This window comes from Oryctolagus cuniculus, chromosome 3 (genome assembly GCF_964237555.1).
Source record: "Oryctolagus cuniculus chromosome 3, mOryCun1.1, whole genome shotgun sequence".
Lineage (NCBI taxonomy): Eukaryota > Metazoa > Chordata > Mammalia > Lagomorpha > Leporidae > Oryctolagus > Oryctolagus cuniculus.
In genome coordinates this window covers 2,338,102-2,361,964 of record NC_091434.1, presented here as the reverse complement: position 1 = coordinate 2,361,964, position 23,863 = coordinate 2,338,102, and the positions used below count along the sequence as shown (strand labels likewise).

The 23,863-nt window shown below is 51.2% G+C and overlaps 1 protein-coding gene across 8 annotated transcripts in view; it reads left to right on the top strand.

Moving 5' to 3' along the window:
* The window catches only part of UBE2F (ubiquitin conjugating enzyme E2 F (putative)), a 53,589-nt gene that overhangs the window by 13,197 nt on the left and 16,529 nt on the right, over positions 1-23,863 (top strand). For 5 of the 8 annotated variants that reach the window (XM_017339601.3, XM_070069971.1, XM_008251998.4 and 2 more), the window contains 2 exons: positions 5,240-5,269; positions 11,983-12,048. The exons of 1 other annotated variant lie outside the window; for it this stretch is intronic. In XM_017339601.3, the coding sequence (XP_017195090.2) occupies positions 5,240-5,269; positions 11,983-12,048 (96 nt within the window). The remainder of the gene's footprint in view (positions 1-5,239; positions 5,270-11,982; positions 12,049-23,863) is intronic. 2 more of the 8 variants (XM_017339599.3, XM_070069972.1) reach the window with 2 other exon arrangements.

Below are 23,863 nucleotides of genomic sequence, written 5' to 3'. Positions count from 1 at the left end.
GTGCCCATCTGGTACTCGTCTCGCCACGCCAGCTCCACTGGGAGATTCGCTCTTTCTCTCGCACGGTGCCCTGGAACCCCGAGGGAGTGGTGTCCCTTCGCTTCCTCTGACCCACAGCGTGTTGCTGGGTGGTGCTGCAAACACCCGGACCCTGGAGCTAATGCGTTGAGTGGCTGCCTTCTCCGGCACAGGCCCCGTGGTTTCACACTCACAGCTGGTCGAGAGGGTGCGTGGCCTCCTCACTTGAGGCCTGGGGCTCTGCCTGTCTCAGGCTCAGCTCGGTGAGCACTGGCTTCAGTGCCCCGTTCTCTTCTCAGCTTCACTTCTTTTAAAAAAGGTTTATTTATTTGAAGGGTAGAGTCAGAGACAGAGGGAGAGAGAGAGAGACCTTCCATCCACTGGTTCACTCCTCAGATGGCCACAGCTTGGCCAGCGAAGCCAGGATCTGAAACTCCATCTTGGTCTCCCACCTGGGCATGTCCCACTGCTGTCCCGGGCCCGTGAGCAGGGAGCTGGGCTGGAAGCGGAGCAGCTGGGACGGGGACCGGTGTTCTGATACCATAGGCATAGGCAGTGGCTTAAGCTGGGGCCCACGCACTGGCCCCTGCACTGCACTTACTGTGGGCGCTGTCGTGCTGCCACTCTGTATGCTGACTGGCCGTGCGTTTGCTGCCTCTCTGTGCCCTGGTTTTCGTCTTCCCTGCGGCCCTGTCCCCTGGCTTCCGAGTCCGTGCTCCTGCAGGCCTCCTCCTGCTCGTCCTTTTCATCTGTGGTCCCTCTGCCTTGTCCTCTGCTTCCCGCTGACGTTCTTTCTCCTTCCTGTCATCCTAACAGCAGCTGCAGCGTCCTGCAGAGGTCCCTCACACAGCCACGTACTGACAGTGCACCCACCCTGGAGGCGCCTCCTCCTGGGCCCCTGGCGTGCCCACCGCAGCCAGGCCAGCACATCGTCTCTCGAGGCCTCTCTGAGCCCCACTGTCCACCTGTGGTCGCCAGACGTGTCGGCTCTCTCCCTGCCTTTGCCAGCTGCCTGCTGCCTCCGCTTGCCGTGTCTATGTGGCTTTCCTGAGGCAAAGCTTGGACACCTTTTAGCAGAAGTCTCTGTGCTGCCTCCACGGTCCTGTCTGGTTTCCTACTCCCTTCCTGTCACTCTGCTGCTGTCCGTGGCCTTCGTGCTGGCCGCACTGATGCCTGCTGGCTTCTCTGCCCCCCTGTGCTCTGTCCTGTTGCACATTGCTAATTTATCTGTTTGGAGTACCCAGTCTCCCTCCACCTCTGTGGAACTAAGTTCTGCATGTTCTTTAAAGCTCAGCTCAGAAACCTTCTATCTATCTTGGTCCCCAAAGTAGAGAATGTCTCAAGCCACAGACCCCACGGCACGTTACTGTGCACTGCTGTGGCACAGTCACCTCAGAGTGACCTTGCTGGCCCCTCAGGACGATGGCATTTTGATCTGCTTGTGATGCTGGTGTCCCCCTCTCAGAGTGCTGGTTGAGGTCCCAGTCCAGCTTCCTCTATTGTGCTTCCTGGGAAAGCAACACAAGGTGGCCCAAGTCCTTGGGCCCCTGCCACCCACGTGGGAGACCTGGATGGAGTTCCTGACTCCTGACTTTGGCCTGGCCAGCCCTGGCTGCTGTAGGCATTTAGAGAATGAACCAGTGGATGAAGATCTTTCTCTCCCTCTTATTCTCTGCCTCTCCCTCTCTGTCCTTCCTTTCAAATAAATAAATAAATCTCTGGGACTATAGCTTTTTATTTCTAATTGTTTATTGCAAACAAGGAACGCAGCATGATGCTTTGGCATACGTATGCATCATGCAATGGTTACTACCGACAGAGGAGTGTGTCTATCTCCCCATGTGGGTGCTCTCAGCAAATTCCAGTATCTAATCCAGTACCAGAAGCATAGTCATCGATCCATGCATTGGGTCTCGAGACTTGTTCATTCTGTTTGGCTGTAACTTGGTGCCCTTTGACCAGCACCCCTCCCTGCCCCAGTGCCGACCACCGCCATTCTGCTCTCTGTGTCTTTGTATTCAGTTCTGTGAGCGTCCACTGGTTAGTGGGGTCATTTCATTTAGGATAATATCCTCTAGATTCATTCATGTTGTAGCAAGTGGTGGGATCGCCCTTTTTAGGGCTGAATACTATCTCTCTGTAGGTAGGTAGGTAGGTAGATCGATAGGAAGAAAATCATAATTAAAAAAAAGATTTATTTATTTGAAAGCATTACAGAGAGAGGTAGAGACAGAGACAGAGACAGAGAGAGAGAGAGGTCTTCCATCTGCTGGTTCACTCCCAAGATGGCTGCAATGGACGGAGCTGCGCTGATCTGAAGCCAGGAGCCAGGAGCTTCTTCCAGGTCTCCCACATGGGTGCAGGGGCCCAAGCACTTGGGCCATCTTCTACTGCTTTCCGAGGCACAGCAGAGAGCTGGGTCAGAAGAGGGAAGCCAAGACTCAAACCGGCGCCATATGGGATGCTGGTGCTTCAGGCCAGGGCGTTAACCCGCTGCACCACAGCGCCAGCCCCAATTTCTTTTTTCTTTTTTTTTAAGTTTTATTTACTTATTTGAGAGGTAGAGTTAAAAACAGAGAGGCAGAGACAGAGAGAAAGGTCTTCCATCCACTGGTTCACTCCCCAAATGGCCACAGCAGCCGGAGCTGGGCCATCTGAAGCCAGGAGCTGCTTCTCGGTGTGGGGTGCTGGTGCTGCAGGCGAGGCTTAGCCCAGTGCACCACGGTGCTGGTCCCTCCACAGTTCCTTTGTTCATTCACTTGTTGATGGATGTTTAGGTTGGTTCCATATTTGGGCTGTTGTGAGTAATGCGCAGATATCTTATGTAGCACTGGTTCCTGATATTCCCAGAGAAGGGACTGCTGGGAATAGGTTCTATTTTTAATTTTTTGAGGACCCTCTCTACTGTTTTCTGTAATGGCTGTACCAGTGTGTTCCCACCAGCAGTGAACAGGGGCTCTCTTTTCTCTACATTCTCACCAACACTTGTTATCTCTTGTCTTTGCTAATGGCCACCATGATGGATAGGAAGTGATGTGGAGCACCTTGTCATTTACCTGTTGGATAGTTTGTCGTCTTTGGAGAAAAGTTGTTTAGCCAGGTCCTTTTGTGTGTGTTTGTTTTTAGCTATGGAAGTTATCTGAGCTCCTTATATGTTGTAAATGTCAAATCTTATCAGATCCATGATTCGCAAGGATTTCTTCCCAGTCTGCAGGCCACGTTGTATTTTGTTGATCACTTCCTCTATTGTGCAGAAACTCTTTAGCTTGATGTAATCACTTATTTAATTTTGCTTTTGTTATCTGAGCTTTTGGTGTGGTATCCCTCTCCCTCAAACTCCCATCCCCAAAAAATCATCGCCAAGGTCAATGTCAAGGAACTTGTTCCCTGTATTTTCTTTCTTTCTTTCTTCTTCTTTTTTTTTTTTTTTTTTTTTTTGGACAGGCAGAGTGGACAGTGAGAAAGAGAGAGACAGAGAGAAAGGTCTTCCTTCCTTTTGCTGTTGGTTCACCCTCCAATGGCCGCCGCAGCCGGCGCACCGTGCTGATCCAAAGCCAGGAGCCAGGTGCTTCTCCTGGTCTCCCATGGGGTGCAGGGCCCAAGCACTTGGGCCATCCTCCACTGCACTCCTGGGCCACAGCAGAGAGCTGGCCTGGAAGAGGGGCAACCGGGACAGAATCCGGTGCCCTGACTGGGACTAGAACCCGGTGTGCCAGCACCACAAGGCAGAGGATTAGCCTAGTGAGCCGCGGCGCCGGCCAATGTTCCCTGTATTTTCTTTCGGGAGTTTTACGGTTTCAGGTCTTACGTTAGAGTCTTGAATCCATTCTGAGTTGACTTTGTGTGTGGTACAAGATCTAATTTCTTTCTTTTGCATGTAGCTATTCAGTTTTCCCAGCTCTGTTCTTTGAAGAGGCTGCCTCTCCCGTCTGTGATGTCTCCTTGGTATCCTTGTAAGTTAATTGACCTGACCATGAATGTTGGGTTTGTTCCAGGGCTTTCTGTTCTGTGTGATTTGTCTCTGTGTCTGGTTTATGAGTGTCATCCTATTTTGATTACTGTAATTGAAATCAGAAAGTGTGCAGCTTCCAGCTTCCTGCGTCTTCTTTGAGGCTGCTTTAGCTATTCACTATCCTTTGGGGTTCCAGACACATTTTGGAATTATTTTTTCTCTTTCTGTGAGATTGACATTAGAATTGTAAAAGGGGTTGGTTTCAATCTGTACATTGTTCCAGTCCATGAACATAGGCTATCTTTGCCTTTATTTGTGTCATGTTCAGTTTTTTATAATCAGTGTTTTATAATTTTCGGTGTGCAGCTCTTTCATCTCAGAATTTATTCTTAAGTATTTTATTCTTTACTAAGCTATTGTAAATGGGATTTTTTTTCTTGATTCTTTTTTTTGGGGGGGTAGTTTGTTAGTATACAGAAACACAACTGATTGTGGTGTGCTGATTTTGTATCCTGGAACTTCCTTGAATTTGTCTATTCTAATGCTTTTGTATGTGTGTAGTCCTTAGGGCTTTGTACATACAGGATCGTGTTATCTGCAAGCTGGGGTGATTTGACGCCATTCTTTCTGATTTGGGCGCCTTTGATTTCTTTTCCTTGTCTGATTTCTCGTGCTAGCACTTCCAGTGCTGTGCTGGACGGAAGTAGTCAGGGTGGGCGTGTTTCCTTGTGCTGGTCCTTAGAGCGCAAGGCCTCAGCTCTCTCACAGAGTTCCGTGCAGCTTGAAGCTTTGTCCTGCAGAGGGGTGCTGGCCTAAACTCCTTCCGAGTGACTGGCAGAAGAGGAACCTGGTAGTGGAAGACCCTGGGGAGAGACCCGAGCAAGCACCGTAGCTCCCAGGAGGCGGCTTGAAGACAGGGCTGGCCGCCGTGCGCCACGTTTTGAGGGCAGTAGTTAACGCTGCTTGGGGGAACAGGTTCTAAGAACGTTGTAGTGACTGTGAACCTTCTGATACTTTCTGTGTTTGTGTAAAATGATTTTGGCCACACTAAAGTGAGTACTCAGGACCTGTGCCTGAATTTGTTGGCTTTCTGCAAGTCACTTTTTATATCTGAAATCAATTATGTGGCCTAACATTTGAAAGTTCAACTAGATTTCAGTTCATCCAGTTTATTTTTTTCTCTGTTCTAGAGGAACTTGCTGATTTAGAGCTAGTGACTCTGTGTGGAGTAATTGACTGATATTAACAATAATCTCTTTGTTTCTACAGAGGTTGCAGAACTTGAAGCTAATTTACCTTGTAAGTACAGCATCCCAATCAAACACTAAGTACTGTGGAGCAGTCACACAAGGGAAGCTTGTTTCATGTTCCGATCACCTTGTGTGGCAAAAACCGGTTCTTGCCAGGGGTGAATTCCCACTTGGTGAGGGGCACAGACTGTCGATGGGTCTCAGTGGAGGAAGGTCTGCAGTCCCTGGACGCAGCTCGTGGAGACACTGTCTCCTGCGCACAGAGCTGCATTCAGCTGGGTTCTGTGCTTGGCCACATCCCCCTTGAGTAAACAGGTATAAATCAATAACAGGCAGTCCTATTTTTGTCAGTGGCGATGCCACGTTTTTGGTCTAGAAAGTCTTTGTGTTTGAGGTGCGGCAGCTGCACTGCTTTGAAGTCAGCGGGTGCCCCCTGGGCTTGGTCTTCCCTGCCCAGGCTCACAGGCCCACCTCACCAGGCAGTGCCCTCGTGCCGTGTGTGCCACATTTTCTTGTTTTGTATCCTGAATCCTCTCCCGGGCCCTTAGTATTCCTAAGACCATCGAAATCTGAAAGTTTTGGCCGTTTAGTGCATTTTGAATTACAACTTTGTTGTCCTCATACTTGGTTTAAAAATAGTTGTGAGGCTGATGATACCTGTTGGTGTGAGTGAAATGCTTGCCGAGCCTCCTGATTGGGTGAATGCTGCAGAGAACTCGCTTGTGATTGGAGGCCACCTGACATGGGGGAGGAGAGGCCACCTACCCTTGGGAAGATAATAGTGGGTTCCAGCCCTTACGTGGTTGCGGACTCTGTGGTGAGGGTAAGTATGTGTTGTTTTCTGCAAAATTATTAGTATGTAGTGTTTATGTATGGGTACAGTGTATTATGATATAAAATATACTTCTTATTTGATAGTCTCGGTTAAAAATGTCTTGAAAGTCTCTGGATTGTTTGACCTCAGAGTTTTCTTCAACCAAGAACTAAATGTGATGCCTGGGTCTCTATTTCAAAGTTGTCTCTCTTCCTACTCAAGTAGTTACAGATGAAATTATTGGTGGTAAAATGAGCAAGGAGAGGGGCCGGCGCAGTGGCAAAGTGGATTAACGCCCTGGCCTGGAGCGCCAGCATCCCATATGGGCGCCGGTTCTAGTCCTGGCTGCTCCACTTCTGACCCAGCTCTCTGCTGTGGCCTGGGAAAGCAGTAGAAGATGGCCCAAGTCCTTGGGCCCCTGCACCCATGTGGGAGACCCAGAGAAGGCTCCTGGCTCCTGGCTTCGGATCTGCACAGCTCTGGCCATTGCGGTCAATTGGGGAGTGAACCATCGGATGGAAGACCTCTCTCTCTCTCTGCCTCTCCTTCTCTCTCTGTATAACTCTGACTTTCAAATAAATAAATAAAATATTTAAAAAAACAAAAATGAGCAAGGAGAACAAGCATGAGGTGGGACCGGCCCCCTGCTGAGCCTGGCATGGGCTCATTAGCCATGCAGGACCAGCCCCCTGCTGAGGCTGGGGCGGGCTCAGTAGCCATGCAGGACCAGCCCCCTGCTGAGGCTGGGGTGGGCTCAGTAGCCATGCAGGACCGGCCCACCGCTGAGGCTGGGATGGGCTCAGTAGGCTTGCAGGACCGGCCCCCTGCTGAGGCTGGGATGGGCTCAGTAGACATGCAGGACCGGCCCCCTGCTGAGGCTGGGATGGGCTCAGTAGACATGCAGGACCGGCCCCCTGCTGAGGCTGCACTGGGCCCGCTAACATGTCACACGACACGTGATATCACCTGGGTGCTGCCTGCTGTTGTGTGTCAGATTTTCCTCATCGAAGGTGAGAAGGGACTCTTACTTCCTGCTGGCCCTGACGTGAGCATACATTCACGTGCAGACATTTAATCAAAGACCACAGAGCTCCCCCTGGTAAATGATTCATTTTGTTTTTCAAGGTGAATCTTAACACAAGATTGATGGGTTTAACCCCTAGAGGAGATTAAACACAACACATTTCAAATCAGAATTTCACCGTGTACTGATGGCCCGTCCTCCATGTGGCTGAGGCGGCAGTGTGCTGCGTGCCCTCTTCCTGCCTCGTCTCCTGTGGTGGGTTCGTGAGCCCACCCTGCTTCCTGGCAGTACGAGGCTCCGTGTTCGGAGAGGAAGCAGCCCCTCTGTCTCGCGATCTTTCTAAATGTTCACAAAGGCGAGCCACACAGCAGCGCTGCTTGTGGCATTCAGAAGTAGTCTGGAGGCCGTACATGCGAGTTTGTAGAGGTTTCTCATTTGCAACAGTTAAAGTAACTCTTTCAGATAGACTGACATTATTAGAGTCTTAGATAGCCTATGCCTTTGTATGGAGAAAAAACTTAATTCTGAGTTTTAACTGAACTAAAATAAAAATCTAACTTTTAACTTTTTGCTTTTGGAGCTTAACCTTTCTTGGAAGCTTTGAAATTTTGATTCTTTTTTCCTGTAGCTTTCTAGTTTTTTAATCCACCTTGATAATGTCTTCATTCCTGTTTCAGAGGGGTTTGTTTGTTGATGGTGTGGATTTCAGCTAGTCACTGAAGCATTTACCCAACACTGGTTGCTTTTGTTACTTATATTTCATTAGAAAGATGCTTTTTTTATCTTTTCAAGTTAAAATTGGGGAAAATAAAGCCCTTTTAAAATTTTTTTTAAAATTTATTTGAAAGAGTTCTAGAGTGAGGGAGAGACAGAGATCCTCCATCTGCTGGTTCACTTCCCAGAGGCTGCAGTGTCCTGGCCTGGAGCAGACCAAAGCCAGGAGCCAGGAGCTTCCTCCAGGTCTTCCGTGTGGGTACAGGGGCCCAAGCGCTTGGCCATCTTCTGCCTTTCTCAAGCCGCTAGCAGGGAGCTGGATCAGAAGTGGAGCAGCCAGGACAGGAACTGGCACCCATATGGGATGCTGGCACTGCAGGAGGCAGATTTACTTGCTGTGCCGCAATGCTGGCCTCCAGATTTTACTTTATTTCATTTTTTTAATTTTTTTTAATTTTTTATTTGACAGAGTTAGAGAGAGAGAGAGAGAGACAGAGAGAAAGGTCTTCCTTCTGTTGCTTCACTCCCTAAATGGCTGCTAAGGCTGGTGCTGCGTCGATCTGAAGCCAGGAGCCAGGTGCTTCCTCCTGGTCTCCCATGCGGGTGCAGGGGCCCAAGCACTTGGGCCATCCTCCACTGCCTTCCCAGGCCACAGCAGAGAGCTGGACTGGAAGAGGAGCAACTGGGACTAGGACCGGTGCCCATATGGGATGCCGGCGCCTCAGGTGGAGGATTAACCTAATGCGCCACCGCACCGGCCCCAGACTTTATTTTTTAATTATTTGAAAGGCAGGGTGAGGATCTTCCGTCCAGCGGTTCAGACTCCAGGTGGCTGCAACATCCAGGCCTGGGCCGTGCCAGGAGCCTGGAGCTCCAGGTCTCCCACGTGGGTGCAGAGGCCCCAGGACTTGAGCCCTCTGCTGCTGCCCTCCTAGGCACATTAGCAGGGGCTGGATAGGAAGCGGAACAGCCGGGACATGGACCAGCAGTCCGATGTGGGATGCGGCTTAACCCACTGCTCCACAACATCAGCCCCAAATAGCTCTTTAGGTATTCCATGTAGGTTTCTAAATGTATGGTTTGAGAGAAAGTCTTGCACGCTTTGGCTCCCGCCTTCTTTTTGAATTGATCAGTTGATTGGAGAGCGAGACAGAGCCTCCCTGTGCTGGTTCGCTCCTCCGATGCCCTCAGCGCTCCCTGCGTGGGACCAAAGCTGGGAGCTGAGTCCAGCTCTCCTGCCTGGTGATGGCATCCAGTTACTTGCACCATCTCCGCTGCCTCTAGGGTCTGCATTGGCAGGAAGCTGGCAACGGGCAGAGCTGGGGTCAAACCTGGGCCCTCCAGTATGGGACACAGTTGTCTTCACCGTCGTTTTAACCACTAGGCCAAACACCCACCCTGGCCCCTGATTTCTTTATTTCTGAACTAAGGACTATGAAGATGTAATCTCTAAGAGTGCTTGTTTTCTTTCCTTCCTTCCTTCCTTCCTTCCTTCCTTCCTTCCTTCCTTCCTTCCTTCCTTCCTTCCTTCCTTCCTTTCTTTTTCTTTCATCTTCCACCCGCTGTTTCACTCCCCCGGTAGCACAATACCCAGGGCTGGACCTGGCCACAGCTAGGAGTTTCTCTGGGTCATCTGGGTCTCCCATGTAGGTGGCAGGGGCCCGGCTACTTTTTTCTTCTAGTCTGAGCCATTGGGGGGTGAACCAACGGAAAAGGAAGACCTTTCTCTCTGTCTCTCTCTCTCACTGTCCACTCTGCCTGTCAAAAAAAAAAGTAAACTTACTGCAGTCGGTTAAGTTGCCACTTTTGAAGTTAGCATCTCACACTGGAGTGCCAGTTGGAGTTCCTGGCAATCTACTTATGTCCCACCCCTCGGCTGACATGCCTGGGAGAACAGCAGAAGCCAGCCCTAGTACTTGGGCCCCTGCCACCCATGTAGGAGACCTTGGGCCAAGTCTGGCTGTTGCGGCCATTTGGGGAATGGACCAGTGGGTGGAGGGTCTTTCTCATTCTCTCTCTCTCTCTCTCTTTTTTTTTAACACCCTCACATTGTTCTGCCTGTCAAATAAATAAATCGTTTTAAAAAGACCTAACACTATTTATTTATTTATTGACAGGCAGAGTTAGACAGTGAGAGAGACAGAGAGAAAGGTCTTCCTTCCATTGGTTCACCCCCCAAATGGCTGCTATGGCCGGCGCGCTGCGTCGATCCGAAGCCAGGAGCCAGGTGCTTCCTCCTGGTCTCCCGTGCAGGTGCAGGGCCCAAGCACTTGGGCCATCCTCCACTGCCTTCCCGGGTCACAGCAGAGAGCTGGACTGGAAGAGGAGCAACTAGGACAGAACCCGGCGCTCCAACTGGGACTAGAACCCGGAGTGCCGGCACCGCAGGCGGAGGATTAGCCTAACTCTTTAAACAGTAACAGACACATGATGCCGTGGAACAAATAATCAAAAGAATTGATATTCTTCTTACATTGGATTCACGTTTCATTTTTTCCAGATAATCAGTTATTTTAGCAGTTTAAGGAAAAATGCTAAAAATTTCATTGTGAGACATTGAGCCTTTTGGGAGCCCAGTTTTTGGAATCAAACAGACTTGAATTCTGTCACTTAGTTATTGTTTATTAGTTATCTATTGTCACAATTACTCCCCAGATTTATGTCTCAGAACAATAGACATTTCCCATTCCCTCGCCCACACAGTAGGCCTGCCTTAGTTCTGAGTGTCATCGTCAGTGTCTCCGCTGTCATCTCACTAGTGAGGAAGTGAGGCCTGCGAGATCGGCGGGAGTGGTGAACTGGCTACTAATCTGGGACTCGCCTCACTCCTGTGGATGACCGTGACCTTGGGCGAGTCCCCGAGCCTCTGTGTCCTCACTGAGGGTGTCTCTGAGGCCATTTCTGAATCAAGAGTCGAATAGTTGTGTTTCTCATGAATGTTCAAATTGTAACACGAGGCAGACACGCTCAGTGGGACTTGACAGAACTAAAGGCAGCGGCAGGCTGAGGCGTTCGTGCTTCCCGAGCGTGTGGACGCACAGGAGAGCCGTACACTCCCTGCAGACTCCTTCCTCCGTGGTGGCTGCTGGTCTTCGTGTCCTCGTGTAAAGGAGGCACACGTGGCTGCAGCCAGCCTGCCGCCCACACCAGCAGCCGAGCTGTCGCCCCGGGCCTCTGCTCTGGTCTGGGCCCCCTCTGGCGGGAAGCTCGCCGTGTGAGTCAGCAGAGCATCCCGGCTGCGCAGCCAGTTCGCAGTCAGGTGGTGCGATGTTAAATTAGCGGGTCCCGGTAAGCTGTGGGTTAAATTAGCGGGTCCCGTAAGCTGTGGGTTAAATTAGCGGGTCCCGTAAGCTGTGGGTTAAATTAGCGGGTCCCGGTAAGCTGTGGGTTAAATTAGTGGGGTCCTGGTAAGCTGTGGGTGGGAGCCGGCATAGGCAGTGGCCTCCTCCCGCCTGCCTTTGCGGCGGGGGCGGGGGCGGGGGCGGGGGTGTCGCTCTGTCTCTGGTGCTTGGTGGACAACCAGAAGTTGGACCTGGGTTCTGTGCCCACATACATTCATCTTCCTGAGCTTTGCTTTCTTTTCTGTTAGGTGGCATAAATTTATTTATTTATTTATTTATTTTTTTTTTTTTTTTTTTTGACAGGCAGAGTGGACAGTGAGACAGAGAGAAAGGTCTTTCTTTTCTGTTGGTTCACCCCACAGTGGCCGCTGCGGCCGGCGCACCGCACTGATCCGAAGCCAGGAGCCAGGTGCTTCTCCTGGTCTCCCAAGTGGGTGCAGGGCCCAAGCACTTGGGCCATCCTCCACTGCACTCCCAGGCCACAGCAGAGAGCTGGCCTGGAAGAGGGGGAACTGGGACAGAATCCGGCACCACAACCGGGACTAGAACCCGGGGTGCCGGCGCTGCAGGCGGAGGATTAGCCTGTTGAGCCGTAATTCTTGAACTAATAGAAAGACCTTTGTTTGTAGTGATCATTTAAAGGCTGAAGGAAAACATCTCAGTTTGGAATTAACTAGAGACTAATTAAAGCCATCTCCTCTTGGAATGAAGTGAGTCTGGGAGAAGGAACCTAGCCACTTTAGCGTAGCAGCGTTTTGTTGGCAAACACCGACTGAGTCTGCGCAGGGGCGCGGTGTGTGCCGGGCTGACCTGTGCGCGGGGACGTCTGCTCGCTGCCACAGCCTCCTGACGCGCTGTTTCTTTTGCAGGTACCTGTAAAGTGCATTTCCCTGACCCAAACAAGCTGCACTGCTTCCAGCTCACTGTCACCCCAGGTAACACCCGACCTACGCGTCTAGGTGACTTTCAAGCCATCAGTTTTAAAGGCTGCCCAAATCTGTAATCTTTCGCTTGATTTGTCCTCTAGGTTTTTAAAAGGTAGGACATTACCATGAGTAATCATTCCATATAAAGACAAGTTTCGTGCTCGGTAGTTTAAAAAAGCCTGGCAAAGTGAATTTGAGGCCTTCAGCATGCACGCCAATAACCACATACAAACCGAAGCAGACCGCTGAGGCTGTGGCTGTGCAGTGAGCAGTGTGGGCGTCCTTCCCCCAACTTCGCAGCTGTGGGACCTTGGTTAAATTGTCCCCAAAGCGGGACCAGATGGCACCTGTGTCACAGGACACTTGGGAGGATGGAGTTGACGCTGCGTGTGTCCAGGGTCTCAGAACCAGCTCTCCTTGGCACTGAAGTGCCGCATCTCCAGGTCACCGTGGGAAGGCCACCTGTTCCTCTCGGACAGACTCGGCAGAAGGGGGAGGGCGTGTGCTTCTCTCCGCACAGTGCGGCCCCAGGAGTCGCAGATCCACATGCTGCGTTGGCACTGGGAAGTGGGTGGCAGCCAGTGGGGGCTGCGGTGGGGCAGACGGGGCAGGAAGGACGGACAGCGGGCATTCACAGGACGGAAGGACGGACAGACAACGGGCATTCACAGGACAGAAGGACGGACAGTGGGCATTCACAGGAAGGACGGACAGATAGCGGGCATTCACAGGATGGACGGACGGACAGACAACAGGCATTCACAGGACGGAAGGACGGACAGACAGCGGGCATTCACAGGACGGAAGGACAGACAGACAGCGGGCATTCACAGGAAGGACGGACGGCGGGCATTCACAGGACGGAAGGACGGACAGCGGGCATTCACAGGAAGGACGGATGGACAGCGGGCATTCACAGGAAGGACGGACGGCGGGCATTCGCAGGAAGGGAGGGGCTTTGTGGAGGAACAGCTGTGTCTCTATTGGGAGAGGGGAACAGCTGAGAAACTGGGACTCGCGAGTCACAGCCGGTCAGCAATGGAGAACGTACAAGTTCCATCCGTGGTCATGAGCCCAGGACCAAGCCCTGGCCTGTTCTCCCTGTGGGTACGACGAGTTTCTCTAAGGAAGATGTTTTATAATGATGTCAAGAGAGAGCACATTTTCAAATGCACTTGAAAACTTAAAAAAAAAAAAAAAAAAAAACTTCTGTTTATCCATGTGGTGGTTTCCATCAAGGAGTCTAAGACGTGACGTTCGGTCTGGTACCCATCCCTCTAGGAAGAGAGGGGTAGAACGTGGCTAAACTTCAGTGGCATCGTAGGGACTGAGGTGTTCCGTGTGCCTGCATCAGTGGATAAGCCAGGACTAAATTGTGACCCAAGGAAACGCGCAGCACCTTTGGGCCCTGCCCCAGAACACGCCGCACGTCCTGCTGCTCTGTGGAGTCCTGGGCACGCTGCTGTCTTGGTGACTTGAGGTGGTGCTGCAGCATCGTGCACTGGGCCGTTATTTGCAGAACTCAGAGCCGTGATTAAGACGGCTTCTGTGTGCCGAGTAGCTGTGTTTACAGTGAGACGTTCTCCCCCTCCGCCCACTGAGCCTCTGTCATTCTGCACGGCCCCACGCACGAGCTCTGCGGATTTCTCCAGGCTTGTTCCTGCGTGCTGGGTTTCTGTCAAGTCCCCCCTCTGGATAAGTGTTTCTTTTCTCCCTAGAATGTTTTCCTGAGGAGTCACATCAGTGTTAGGATTATTGGGATCATGTATGACAGTGACTTTGACGTTCTTGAAAATGGAGCATACTTGGTGCAGGGTTAGGGTTCACTGTTCCCTTCAGATTAAAAGGTGAGCTGTGTGTCGGTGCTTGTGTAGCGCTGAGTAACCGAGCGTTTGTGACACGTGCACTTGAGAGCGTTATTGTCACAGAGCCGTTTCCAGGTGGCTTTCTCACGCCGTCCGTAGGCCCTGCCTTTGTGGTGCCTGTGAGTGAGAAAGCTGTGCTTCCTGCTCTTGGCTTTTAGAAGGGTGGCAGAGATCTGCCGGCCCTAAAACCTCGCCTAATATCATGGCTCTTAAAACAGCTTCTTGGGGTCATGCTTCTCTTAGTGCTGAAGAGAAAGAGATATTCCTGAGTAGTGAAGTTTTTTTTAAAAAAAAATTTATTTATTTATTTGAAAGGCAGACTTACAGAGAGGCAGAGGCAGAGAGAGAGAGAGAGGTCTTCTGTCCACCGGTTCACTCCCCAATGGTCCCAATGGCTGGGGCTGTGCCGATCCATAGCCAGGAGCTTCTTCCAGGTCTCCCATGTGGGTGCAGAGACCCAAGGACTTGGGCCATCTTCCGCTGCTTTCCCAGGCCACAGCAGAGAGCAGGATTGGAAGCGGAGCAGCCGGGACTCGAACCAGCGCCCCTATGGGATGGCGGCACTGCAGGTGGCAGCTTTACCCACTACAGCGCAGCGCCAGCCCCAGGACTGGAGTTTTCGTAGTGTCTGAAGCAGATGGTTCTGGAGCTGCCGATTGCAGCCAGTCGGGAATGGTGCAGCTCTGTCTGAAGCCGCAGCCCCTGGGGTCTGGGCGCCGCGTCTGCATTTTCAGCTCAAAGCCCTTTCCCCGCCCCGTCCCGTCCACGCAGCGAGCATTTCTGTGACTGTGTTTGTTTTTGGAATGGTCCCTCGTGCTTGGGAATAATTTCTCAGAGGAAAAAAAGTAGGAATATAATTTGGTGATAGATTAAAGAAGAGACCAGATTTGGCGGGGGTCTGGGGTGGGGTGAAAGTCTCCAGTCAACTCGCAAAGCAATAAAAAGTATGAGTAAGGGAAATGAAACAAAACAAACTAAAACCTAAAGACTGGCCAAGATACCCATGGAGTTTTCTGTGAAGTTCCTGGGGCGGTTTACAAAACCAGGCCAGTGCAGCAGGTGTCCTGGTCACTTGTCCCCTTGGCCTGCCCCACTGTGGTGGTAAAAGGACCTGGGACCATGGACTGAAAGAATAATTATTTTATTTATGTATTTTTTTAAAAGATTTATTTATTTGAAAGAGTTACACAGAGAGGAAAGGCAGAGAGAGAGAGAGAGAGAGAGAGAACGTCTTCCATCCGCTGGTTCATTCTCCAATTGGCCGCAATGGCTGGAGCTGCGCCGATCCCAAGTCAGGAACCAGAAGTTTCTTCTGGGTCTCCCTCATGGGTGCAGGGGCCCAAGGACTTGGGCCATCTTCTGCTGCTTTCCCAGACCACAGCAGAGAGCTGGATTGGAAGTGGAGCAGCCGCGTCTCGAACCAGTGCCCATATGGGATGCCAACACTGTAGGCGGCGGCTTTCCCACTATGCCACAGGGCCAGCCTCAAGAGCCCCAGGAGCAATGATTTTAAAAAACTCATCAAGTCTTGGGCCTAGTGTTGTGGCATAGAGGGTAAAGCTGCTGTCTGCAGCACTGACATCCCATAATGGGGCGCTGGTTCGAGTCCCAGCTACCCCGCTTTCAGTCACGCTTCCTGTTGGTTTGCCTGGGAGAACAGAGGAAGATGCCCAAGTGCTTGGACCCCTGCACCCACGTGGGGGACCTGAGTGAAGTTCCTGGCTCCTGGCTTTGGCCCAACCCAGCCTTGGCTGTTGAAGCCGTCCTGGAAGTGTACCAGAGGATAGAAGGTCGCTCTGCCTCTCCTCTGCCTCTGTCTCTCTCTGCCTCCTCACCCTGCCTGTAACTCTGCCTTTCAAATAAGTAAATAAATAAATCGTTTTTAAAGCTTCTAGAAAAAGTAAATGTAGCCCAGATCACAGGATAATCAATAGATTTAAAATCAATTATATTTTTATATAGCAGCAATAATTTATATTTTAAATGAAACAAAAAGAAACCCTACAGGTGGGTATTGGGCTTACTGGTTAACTTCTTTTTCTGGTTTGCTAAGAGGTTCTTTTGTTGTTGTAGATACTGTGGTTGTGGTTTTGTTTTATTTATTTGAGAGATAAATAGAGAGGACGCACACTCCCCTTCATTAGTTTACCCCCCTAAAGCCCCCAGTGGCCAGGGCTGAGCTGGGCCAAAGCTGAGAGCCAGGAGCTCAGCCGAGGAGTGGGTGGCGGGAGGTGTCACGTGGGCCAGCAGGAAGCTGGGGTCCGGAGCTGGAGCCAGTGTGGAGCCCAAGCACTCTGACGTGAGGAGCAGGCGTCCTGACACCTGCTAGGCTGAGCACTTGCCCTGTGAATTGTTTTTTTATCATGAAGATGTTGATCATATGATTTTTTCTTTATTTTACAAATCTGATGAATTATATTGGTTGATTTTTGAGTGTTAAGCCAGATTTCTGTGATAAACCCTATTTGGTCAAGATGTGTCATCCTTTATTAAATTTTGCTTGGTTAAATTTGTTAGAGAATTTTGTGTCCATGCTCATGAATAATGTTGATGTATAAATTTTCTTTTAATTTCTTTGTCTGATTTTGGCATAAGGGCAATCCTGGGCTTATGTGTATTTTTCTTTATTTAAGAGATATAGGGTTATTCATCTGTTATGTTTCTTCTTAAATCAACTTTGGTAATTTTTTTCTGTCAAGGAATTTCTCCATTTCATGTAAATTGTAGGATTTATAGATACAAAGTTTGTTTGGAATGTTCTCTTATTAACCTGCTAATGTCAGGCTTTACAGCCGTGTCTCCTTTTTCCTTGTTTCTATTAGTGATTTGGTAGGTTGTTTTTTCTTGATCATCTTAGCTAAAGGCTTATCTGACTGATTTTTAAAGAACTAGTTTTTAATTTTATCAGTTGTTTGCCCATTTCATTGATTTCTGTTCTTAAATTTCCTTCATTACATTTTGGATTTAATTTGTTCTTCTTTTGCTACCTTCCTAAGGTGCAAATCTAGATTGTTGGGTTGTTTTTATTATTTTTGAGGTTTGGAAAGTAATGTTGATGAGGTGTAAGGTGCTTGATTTCTTTAAATGCTTTGGGGCTGACTCGTGTTGCTGTATCAGTCAGCATTTCACATCTTTTATTGTCCCCCTGACTGATGACTGAGCGTCTTTTCCTGTGCTTGTTTGCTGTCTGTGTGCTCCTTGTTTAAGTGTGACCACATACTTCTCATGTCTTCTTATTTGGACATGTACTTCATAGACTCTCCCTAACTTGTTCCTCATAATAAAGTGCAGCCTACATTCAGCCATAAAATGTAAATGGACTTACCTGCTATCTCCATCATGTGTGGTTAGTGATTTTTTTTAAGATGTATTTATTTTATTTGAAAGAGTTAGAGGGATTGATCTTCCATCTGCTGGTTCATTCCACAGATGGCTGCAGCAGCCAGGGCTGAAGCAGGCTGGAGCCAGGAGCCAGGAGCTTTATCGGTCTCCCACATGGGTGGCAGGGCCCAGACACTTGGGCCATCTTGTGCTGCTTTTCCCAGGCCATTAGCAGGGAGCTGGATTAGAGGTGGAGCAGCTGGACAGTAACCAGAACCCTTATGGGATACAGGCGTCACAGGTAGTGGCTTTATCCTCTGTGCCACAATGCCATTCCCCTAGTGGTCATTTTTAACTCTCTTTTACTTTTGTTTGTTTGTTTGTTTTTGTGGGTTTTCTTTCTAGATTTATTTATTTATTTGAAAGTCAGAGTTCAGGCTGGCGCCGCAGCTCACTTGGCTAATCCTCCGCTCTGCGGTGCCAGCACCCTGGGTTCTAGTCCTGGTCGGGGCGCCGGATTCTGTCCCAGTTGCTTCTCTTCCAGTCCAGCTCTCTGCTGTGGCTCGGGAGTGCAGTGGAGGATGACCCAGGTACTTGGGCCCTGCACCTGCATGGGAGACCAGGAGGAAGCACCTGGCTCCTGGTTTCGGATTGGCGCAGTGCGCCGTAGTGGCCATTTGGGGGGTGAACCAATGGAAGGAAGACCTTTCTCTCTGGCTCTCTCTCACTGTCTAACTCTGCCTGTCCAAAAAAAAAAAAAAAAAGAAAGAAAAGAAAGAGTTCAAAGAGAGAGAAGGAGAGGCAGAGAGAGAGAGAGAGAGTCTTCCATCTACTGGTTCACTCCCTAATTGGCTGGAACAGCTGGAGCTGCGCCGATCTGAAGCCAGGAGTCAGGAACTTCTTCCAGGTCTCCCATGCAGGTGCAGGGGCCCAAGCACTTGGGCCACCTTCTACTGCTTTCCCAGGCCATAGCAGAGAGCTGGATTGGAAGTGGAGCAGTTGGGTCTCAAACAGGTGCCCATATGGGATGCCGGCACTGAAGGCGGCAGCTTTACCTGCTACACCACAGCGCTGGCCCCTTCTTTTACAGTTTAGATTTATAGAAGGGAAAGTTTCTGAGTGTATAATAAAGTAAGATCTGAATTCCTGAGCAAAGAAATATGTTGGTGAGCCTGAACCTGGGGTTTGGCCCACATGTGAACCTTTAAAGAATCGTGGCGTCGTTCAGAGATGCGGAAGCGGAGCCGCCGGCTGACGGCCGTGCTGAGCACGCGGGCGTTTGTTGTTAATCCGTCAGGGTTCCAGACACACACGTGCGGTTGTTTTTATTTGAGCGTAGAGATGACTGTTTTGAGAGCGATAAATATGAAGGGGAACAGATGTTTTCTTCCTGGTGGAGTCTTCGCTGTCAGTCCTAAAATACAGACGGCCGCTCTCCTGCTGCTCTGCAGACCAGCAGCGTCAGCTGCCGCCTTAGCGTCGTCTCACTGTGTTGGGAATACGCACCGCTCCTTCCTGCCGCCTCCGAGCACACTGTGGCGGCACTGCTCTGGAGTCTGTGCCTTCCCCGTGGGGGGCTGCTCTCCGGCACACGGACACACCTGGTCCGTCCTCACTCGGCCTTGGCCCGGCCCTGCACCTGACGTCAGGTGGTGTTCTCCACTGGAGTGGCCAGGGTTCCTGAGTGAGTGTGGAGTGTTTCAAGCCATTCGTTTTGTGGCACAGCGGGTTAAGCTGCCGCCTGAGACGCCAGCGTCCTACTTGTGTGTTGGTTCAAGTCCCCACTGCTCTGTTTCCCATCCAGCTCTGCCTCTCTGTGGCTCTGCCTTTCAAATAAACAAATGTAAACAAAAAAGATACAGAATGTTTTCATCTCCCTTTTAAAAAGATTTATTTATTTATTTGAGAGGAATTACAGGAGAGAGAGCGGTCTCCCATCCGCTGGTTCACTCCCCCGATGGCTGCAAGGGCCGGGGCCGGGCAGTGTTTCTCTGAGGATGCCGGGGGTGATGCCCGCGCCTCGCCCTGGTGAGCGGATGCTTTGTGAGTGTCACTTTATGCTAGGTGGGTCCAGTGCCAGTTTCCTTCCTCACGTTGACCCTGAGAACTGCGTGTTGCTGGTGTGACAGGAGTTTGCTGTAAGTGCCTCATTTTCTTCTTGGACTTCAAAGTCAGAGGCCACGTGAAATGTCTGACGATCCTCCAGCTGACATGAGATGAGGCTGTGCTTCCGTTCCGGTGAAAGCAGAGCGTTCGCGCCTGCCGTGGAAGAGGCCCTGCCGGCCGCCATTCGAGCCCTCGCCCCTCCGTTTCTGGGGTGGCTGCGCACCTCTTCAGCAGCGCCCGTCCCTCGGCGGCCTGCCTACGGCACCGTGTTACACCTGATCGGCCTCGGAGAGCCGTGAGGTGACACTGTTAGGAGTCCCGACGAGCCCTTCAGCAGGTGGAAACGTGACCACGTGGTGTCTCATCCAGAGCGTGCAGTGGCAGGTTCAGCTCTTTGAGTGTGCAGAGCACCTGCCGTAGGAGTGTGCGTGAATCGCCAGCCCGCCGGCCGTCAGAGCCGCTGCCCTGCGGACACTCCGGCTCCGCTCCGCACTTCTCAGAGGGTGCCTGACAGCCGTCGCACGTCGGAGCTGTTGGTGCCGGCAGATGGCTGAGGTACGGAGCAGGGCACCCGGAGGGGACGGTGTGTGCCCCTGCGTATTGGTAGCCCCTGCCGCCCTTGTGGGGACACCGTGTCCCTTCACGGGGCATGGGGTGTGAAGTCTCTGTGGAGTTCTTGCTCATCCCTGCCCCAGGCTGCACGGTGTCTGCACTCAAGACCTTTCAAACAGCACACCCTGGCTGAGGACTCCATCCCGGAGGCCTTGCCGAGCAGTGCACCACCCAGTCCTGTTGTCCCTGTGGCGGTGTGGGTTTTTGTTTTTTAAGATTATTTACCTGAGAGGCAGAGTTACAGGTAGAGGGAGCAACAGAGAGGTCTTCCATCCGCTGGTTCATTCCTCAAATGGCCAAAACAGCCAGAGCTGCGCCGATCCAAAGCCAAGAGTCAGGAGCTTCTTCCTGGTCTTCCACTTGGGTGCAGGGCCCAAACACTTGGCTCGTCTTCCGGTGCTTTCCTAGGCCACTGGAGGGAGCTGGATTGGAAGTGGAGCAGCCAGGACTCAAATCAGCACGGGTGTGGGATGCTGGCACTGCAGGCGGAGGGTTAACCTATTGTGCCACAACACCGGCCCCTGCGGCAGCGTTTACCCCGTGAATAAGAGGATAGGCAAGAGATGGGCCGCCTTTTAAAGGTGCAAGTGGTGTGGGCGTCCGGCACAGCAGTGAAGGTGCCGCCTGGGGCACACACATCCCGCGGTAGGGGCCTGGTCTGAGTCCTGGGTCCTCTGCTTCCAGTTCAGCTTCTTGCTAATGCAGACCCTGGGAGGCAACAGTGGTTGGATCCCTGCACTCTCAGGGGAGAGCTGGCTTGACTGACTGTTGCTGTGATTTAGGGAATGAACCAGGGGGTGGGAGGTCTGTTTGTCTGTCTGTCTGCCTTTCAAATAAAATGGAAATAAAAACTGTAAAGAATCAAAGATGGGAGAGGTGTTAGCTGGTGTGGCTCCTTGGCAAATTGATTCAACAGCACGCATGGTCGCTGGCCGTGTAGAAGTGGATTAGAGAGCCGGCGCCGTGGCTCAATAGGCTAATCCTCCACCTTGCGGCGCCGGCACAACGGGTTCTAGTCCCGGTTGGGGCGCCGGATTCTGTCCCGGTTGCCCCTCTTCCAGGCCAGCTCTCTGCTATGGCCAGGGAGTGCAGTGGAGGATGGCCCAGGTGCTTGGGCCCTGCACCCCATGGGAGACCAGGAGAAGCACCTGGATCCTGGCTCCTGGCTCCTGCCATCGGATCAGCGCGGTGCGCCGGCTGCAGCGGCGGCCATTGGAGGGTGAACCAACGGCAAAGGAAGACCTTTCTCTCTCTGTCTCTCTCTCACTGTCCACTCTGCCTGTCAAAAAAAAAAAAAAAAAAAAAAAAAAAAGAAGTGGATTAGAAGTGGATTCTGTCAATGTGGTTGATGTGCACATACCTCTTGGAAACTGTTCTTCCAGGGTTACCCACAACCGCCTTTGAAGACACCGGTGGTCCCTTGAAGGCAGGCGGAGTGGGCTCCAGCGCAGAGAGGGGAGGAAGGTTGCTTTCATGGTGCCGGTGGCGGCCCGGGCTGGCCAGCTGGAAGGTGTGTGCCAGGACTCTGCCTGCTGCCCTTCATTATTGCGTGTGGAGGCCCAGGTGTGTCGGAAGCCTCAGGAGCACACGTGTGGAGGCCCAGGTGTGTCGGAAGCCTCAGGAGCACGTGTGTGGAGGCCCAGACGTGTCGGAAGCCTCAGGAGCACGCGTGTGGAGGCCCAGGCGTGTCGGAAGCCTCAGGAGCACGCGTGTGGAGGCCCAGGCGTGTCGGAAGCCTCAGGAGCACGGTGGCCCATGGCTGTAGTTAGTGGGGTGGCCGTTCCCAGGGAGGACACAGCAGCAGCTGCAGTGTCATCCACAAGCCGTGTCCACTGTCCATACGTGGACTGTGTGGTCTGAAAAGCTGGGAAGCCTCGTGCGGGGGCAGCACGTGCACAGTGGGCCAAGCTGCCACTTGGAGCGCCCACGTCCCATACAGGAATGGCCACTCCTGCCGACCTGGCTTCCCGCTAATGCACCGGGAAGCAGTGGGTGTTTGTGTAAATTCTTGAGTTCCTGCCACCCATGTTGTGGGTGGGGCTCCTGGCTCTGGGGCTTCAGCCTGGCCTAGCCCTGGCTGTTGGGACCATTTGGGGAATGAAACAGCAGATGGAGGGTTCTCTCTCTCTCTCCTTTTCAAATAAGTAGATAAATCTTAAAATACATATATAGATATAGATGTAGATACATATATAGATATAGATATAGATATAGATATAGATGAGACTGATGTCCATAGAGCTTTTGACAAGCAAGGATGAACCTAGGGTGCCGCTTACTTGGAAACTTCTCATACTAGGAGGTAAAAAAGTCCCCAGCAAGAATCTTTTGCAGAGATTTTATGCTGTAAGTCACAAATCCACGTGTTTTTATAAGATTTAGAAAACTACGTATCACATAAGTAGGGGAAGGATATGATTATAAATGCCGTAAGGAGGGCTAAGCAGCCAGCCGGGAAAGCGTACGACCTTATTCTGTGTAACCAAATAATTGTGTATGAGTGAATGAGCTGCTTAAACGTGACCTGAGACCGCGGAATGAGCGGGAGAGAATTTAGGAGTGCATCCGTGTCTGGGTTGGGAGGGGACTCTCTTAGGCGTGGTACCAAAGACAGAAACTAGAAGAAAGACCGCTCCCAGCCTTTGTTCAGAAATGGCAACATCAAACGTCAAACAGCAGACTAAGAAGAATTGCTTGTGACCAATTTGAAGGCAAAGGCTAACTTCCTAAGGAACATTTTTATATTGATAACTAAAAGATGAATATCAGTGATAAAAGGAGAGTTAAAGCGCATTAATCGTTTGGTTCTTACTAGGAAAGGTACCAATAATATGAAATAAAGTAAACTTTACTAGCATTTGTCAGATGAATATAAAATAAAGGAAGGTTGGGTCTGCAGGGAAGACACCAGTTAAAACGCATCCCATGTCATAGAGCCTGGATTTGACGCTGGCTCCAGCTCCTGGCTCCAGCATCCCATGTCATAGAGCCTGGATTTGACCCTGGCTCCAGCTCCTGGCTCCAGCATCCATGTCATAGAGCCTGGATTTGACGCTGGCTGCAGCTCCTGGCTCCAGCTTCCTGCGGGTGCAGACCCTGGGAGATGTGATAATGGCTTCAGTAATCGGGTTTCTGCTGCTCATGAGGGAGACGTTTGGGGAGTGAACCAGGGATAGGAGTCCTCCCTGTTTCTCTCTGCCTTTCAAATAAATAAATGATTTTAAAATTTGTTTGAATATTAAAAGGAATAAAATAAGTACTATTTCTCTGCTATTACATTGGAAAAGAATAAGAACAATCGGGCCCCGGTGATCCTGATGTAATCACTGGGCAGCAGAGAAGTGGACGCAGTCTCAGCTCCTGTAGAGGAAACAGAATCTGTGTGGTGGTGATTGCCTTGAGGCTAGCAACTTGCTATTAGCTTCTCATTTTATGTAAAACATTGAGGGAAATGCTAATATTTAATTTGTTTTCAGCAAAAATATTTTGGGGGAACTTGAGCCTTCATTTTTAAAGACAGCCCTAGTTCTGACAACTGTGAAACTGGGGAGTAGCTCCCTCGTGCTGCAGCGCCCTCTGCCGGCAGCAGCACCGGCAGGGTTTCCTGATGCCAGGCTGCGCACAGTCAGGGAAGACAGGACTACCCTAGGGCCCTGACAGTGGGGCGGGGGCGGGGGTGACATGGCGGGGATGCTTGGCCCAGGACATTCCTGCCAGCCAGGAATGTGCCCGCTAGCCCTCGTTCTAGAGAGCCTGTTGTTCCCTGTGTGTCCTGGGGCCGCTTGTCTCCTGGTTCCCTGGTGTGTCCCAGGGGGCGGTGGTCTCCTGGTTCCCTGGTGTGTCCGGGGGGCCGTTTGTCTCCTGGTTCCCTGGTGTGTCCCGGGGGGTGGTGGTCTCCTGGTTCCCTGGTGTGTCCCGGG